Source organism: Monodon monoceros, unplaced genomic scaffold (assembly GCF_005190385.1).
Source record: "Monodon monoceros isolate NGI ecotype Baffin Bay Population unplaced genomic scaffold, NGI_Narwhal_1 Super_Scaffold_16, whole genome shotgun sequence".
In the NCBI taxonomy this organism is placed as follows: domain Eukaryota; kingdom Metazoa; phylum Chordata; class Mammalia; order Artiodactyla; family Monodontidae; genus Monodon; species Monodon monoceros.
Genome location: NW_021703772.1, coordinates 3,106,411 through 3,110,486, shown reverse-complemented (window position 1 = coordinate 3,110,486; position 4,076 = coordinate 3,106,411). Strand labels below are relative to the sequence as shown.

At 58.1% G+C, this 4,076-nt stretch overlaps 1 protein-coding gene across 1 annotated transcript; it reads left to right on the top strand.

The window, feature by feature from the left end:
• Positions 1-890: 890 nt before the first annotated feature.
• On the top strand, positions 891-2,456 carry RAMP1 (receptor activity modifying protein 1). Its single transcript, XM_029224555.1, has 2 exons — positions 891-1,011; positions 1,853-2,456. The coding sequence occupies exons 1-2, from the start codon at positions 977-979 to the stop codon at positions 2,106-2,108; spliced, it is 291 nt and encodes a 96-aa protein (XP_029080388.1). The 5' UTR covers positions 891-976; the 3' UTR covers positions 2,109-2,456.
• Positions 2,457-4,076: the final 1,620 nt, after the last annotated feature.

Sequence of the window (4,076 nt, the reverse complement as noted above, 5' to 3'; positions counted from 1 at the left end):
ACTTTGCTGCCTTGCAGTCTCCGCTCTCTGATGGACTCAAGAAAATGTATGATTTTGTAGTTCCTTCAGCTTTTTTTGCTGTTCATATGGGATCAACACTCTGTGTTGCTTTCTCCATCCTGAGCAGAAGTGACACTTTCTGGAAACTAGTGAATACATTTTAATTTCCCCCAACACTGAATCTTCATTTCTTAAAAAACAGGGGCTTCCTTGGTGGTGCAGTGGTTAAGAATCTGCCTGTCAATGCCGGGGACACGGATTCGAGCCCTCGTCTGGAAAGATCCCACATTGCTGTGGAGCACTAAGCCCGTGCACCACGAATACTGAGACCACGTGCCACAACTACTGAGCCTGCGCACCTAGAGCCCGCAAACCACAACTGCTGAGCCCACATGCCACAACTACTGAAGCCCGTGCGCCTACAGCCCGTGCTTTGCAACAAGAGAAGCCACTGCAATGAGATGCCCGCGCACCGCAACAAAGAGTAGACCCCACTCGCCGCAACTAGAGAAAGCCCGCACGCAGCAACGAAGACCCAATGCAGCCAAAAATAAATAAGTTTTTAAAAAATAAATAAAATTAAATAAAAAAACAATTTACTCAAAAAATTAAACACAGACTTATGATATAATCCAGCAATTCCACTTCTGGATATACAGCCAAAAAAATTGAAAGCCGAGACTCGAGTAAATAATTGCACGCCCATGTTCATAGCAGCAGCATTTGTCACAATAGCTAAAACATGGAAGCAACCTGAATGTCCGTCAATGAAAGGATAAACAAAATAAAGTATGTACGAGCAATGGAATATTATTCAGCCTTAAAAAGGAAGGAAATTCTGACCCAGGCTACAACATGGATGAACCTGGAGGACATTATGTTCAGTGAAATAAGCCAATCACAAAAGGACAAATATTGTAGAGCCAACTTATATGAGGTGCCTGGAGTAGTCAGATTTCATAGAGACAGAAGGCAGATGGGAATTACCAGGGACTGGAGGGAGAAATGGGGGTGAGTGTTCAATGGGGACAGAGTTTCTGTTTGGGAATGAGATAGTTCTGGAGATGGATGGTGGTGATGGTTGCACGACAATGGAATAGTACTTAATGCCACTGGACTGTACAGGTAAAAATGGTTGAAATGGTAAATTTTATGTTCTTTATATTTTACCACAATTTTTTTATAAAAAATTTACTGGTTCTTGCCATGTGCCAGGTACTCTTCTAGGTACTGGGATTACAGAGGTGAACAAAATAGACAAAATCCCTGACCTCATGGTGTTTACACTCAATAAGCAAAATAAATCTGTAACCCGCTACAGTGAAGGGTGACAGTGCTGTGGGAAACTCCTCAGCAAGCGTGGGAAGATGGGGGGGTGGGAGGTCAGGGTAGGCCTGGGAGGCCTCACAGTGAGTCCTGTGGACACCTGGGGGGCTTTCAGGCTGGGGGGCGTCTGCTCGGGGTGATGCAGACAGCAAGGGGCTCAAGAGGCTGCACATCTGCCCACGCCTGAGGGCTCGCCGTCCCAGGCTGCCTTCTGAAGACGCCTGGTTGGTCCATCTTCTCGTTTGCCCTTGGTGTGGCATCCCAGCTCCTGGAATCCCTTAGCCCCAGCTTGCCTTCTGGGGTGTGAGCACGTGCAGGACATCTAGGGAGCCCGCACAGGACCCACGCAGGACCTGTGTCTCTCAAGCCAGGGCCACCGCCTCAGGGCTTGGACTTTGGGGGAGCTTGTCCCAGTGGGGAGTGAGGTGGGGAGCCCCTGGCTGGAGACCCACCTTGATCCCCTGCCCGGAGTCCCACCTTGATCCCCTGCCCACCAGGGACTGACGACCTGCTTCTCCATCTGCAGGAGCTACGAAGAGCTCTCGGACTGCACCAGGCACGTGGCGCAGAAGCTGGACTGCTTCTGGCCCAACGCGGCGGTGGACAGGTTCTTCCTCTCCGTCCACCAGCACTACTTCAGAGACTGCCCCGTCTCAGGCAGGGCCTTGCAGGACCCGCCCAGCAGTGTCCTCTGCCCCTTCATCGTGGTGCCCATCCTGGTGACCCTGCTCGTGACGGCACTGGTGGTCTGGAGGAGCAGGCACCTGGAGGGCATCGTGTAGGCTGGGGGCTCCCGCGCCCAGCAGGGGAGGCGGACGGCTGTCGCTCATGGAGGCTGCCGGGCAGGCCAGAGTGTGGGCGTGGGGGCCTAGCCTGGCCAAGGCTTCTGGGACTTCAGTGCCAGAGCAGACCCCCGGTCCCCTCTTCTTCTACCCAAGAAGAGCTCACAGCAGGATTCTGGCGTGGTCACGGCACAGGCATTGACCTAGAAGCCACCCTAGGAAGGGCAGCCCAGGTGCTGGGAGGGAGCAGAGCATAGCTGTCAGTGTTTCTGGGGAGGGTTCTGAGCTGTCTCCCAAGGTGTTTATGAACCACCCCCTGGCTTGATCATGGATAAGTAGTTTGTGATTAAAGGATGTCCTTGAATTTGGGAAGCGTCATTCTTTCTGGATGTGGACCCTCGGGAGTAGAAGGATGGGAGAAACTCTAGCCCCTTTGGATTTTGTCTTTCTCTGACAGGAGGCGCCCTCACAGGTACCTATGTGGGGGACGATGATGGGGAGGCCCCATGGGGGCTGAGCGCTGTGCGTGCGCTGAAGCTGCTCCCCGGGATTCTGAGGCCCCGGCCCCTTCCCCGCCACTCTGTCTAGAACTACTGGCTCAATGGGCTGCGACTGGCAGACAGGAGGAGGCCAGGTCTGCTCAGTTTTTACTGAGGCCCCTCCCCAAAAATGCCTCGCCAGCCCCCGGTCCAGGCACCCACCTCCATTCTGTCCCCCAGGGTTTCAGCGGCTATTTCCTCTGCACCCATCCAGGCTGCTGCTGCGCCCCATTCACAATGCTTCCCAAGCTCCAGTTTCCAGAAGGTTCTGGATCTCCAAAGGGAGCTCCCTGCACCATCCCTCCCAGATGGCTCCTGAGCTCAGAAACCCCCTCTGAGGTCCCTACAGCCCCCAACTGGCTGCAGCGCCACCGGCCCAGAACATGCCCCTTCTCAGGCCCACTGCCCTCCGCGTCGGCCTCCCCTCCTCCCAGCGGGACAGCCACCCAGACATGGGGCCAAGGCCACGGCCCCCGAGCTCTTCAACATTAGCTGAACCCGCGCTGGGGCTGAACGGGCCGGACCCCCGCAAAGGCGCCCCAGTGGCGACGGGCCCGGGGCTGGGCCTCGCCGGCCCGAGAGCCCCGACCGTCCCCCTGGGCAGCCCCCTGCAGCGACGACAGGCCATCCCTCGGGGCGTCCCGCGTCCGTACTCCGGAGCCCGGGGCGGGCTGGCCCGGCTCCTCGGCCTCCCCACGGCGCGGACTCGGCGCCAGAGCAGCTGCCCCCGAGGACGCGGACGCCTCAGGGGGCGTAGATCCTCCTCCCGGAAAGGGGCCGGCAGAGGGGCGGCCGGGAGCAGGCGGGGCCGGCAGCGGGTGCCGCGGTCGGGGCGGGACCGGGGGCGGGGCGGGTCCCGACGAGCCTCGTCCCGTGACAGCAGGGCGGCGGTGCGCACGCGGAAGGATGGCACCGCCGGGCTCGGGGGAATCACCCCGTGACTTGCGACACGTGCATTTGCCGGAGGCGGCGCTTCGGAACCGCGGCTCCTGCTTCCCTCCTGCAAGTCCGGCCGCTCGCGGTGATTCGCGGGGACTCCGCCCCTTCGGCACCGCGGGGCGCGCCCGACCCCTGACCCCTGACCCCCGAACCCCGCAGGCCCTCGCCCGCAGGCCGCACGGCCCAAGGCCCAGCGCTGAGCAAGGGGTCCTTCCAGAGTCAGTTTAACGACTGTGGCGTCTTCAGGGACCGGGCCGTCCCTCCCCACTGGCCGGAGGTGCGTGGGGTGGGGTCGGGGTCGCCCTTGGTGGAAAGGCGTCTCCTGCCTCAGGTCTTCCTAAGTGGCCACTCACTTCTGCACCACCGACGGCAGGTTAATGAGATTTTCCAGTTTTGACCAAGGAAAGTAACCTTCTGCGGGACAGCAGGCCACTTGTTTCTCACATTTCAATATGTAGCCCCGTATGACCGTTTTCACTTGAAAGAAAAC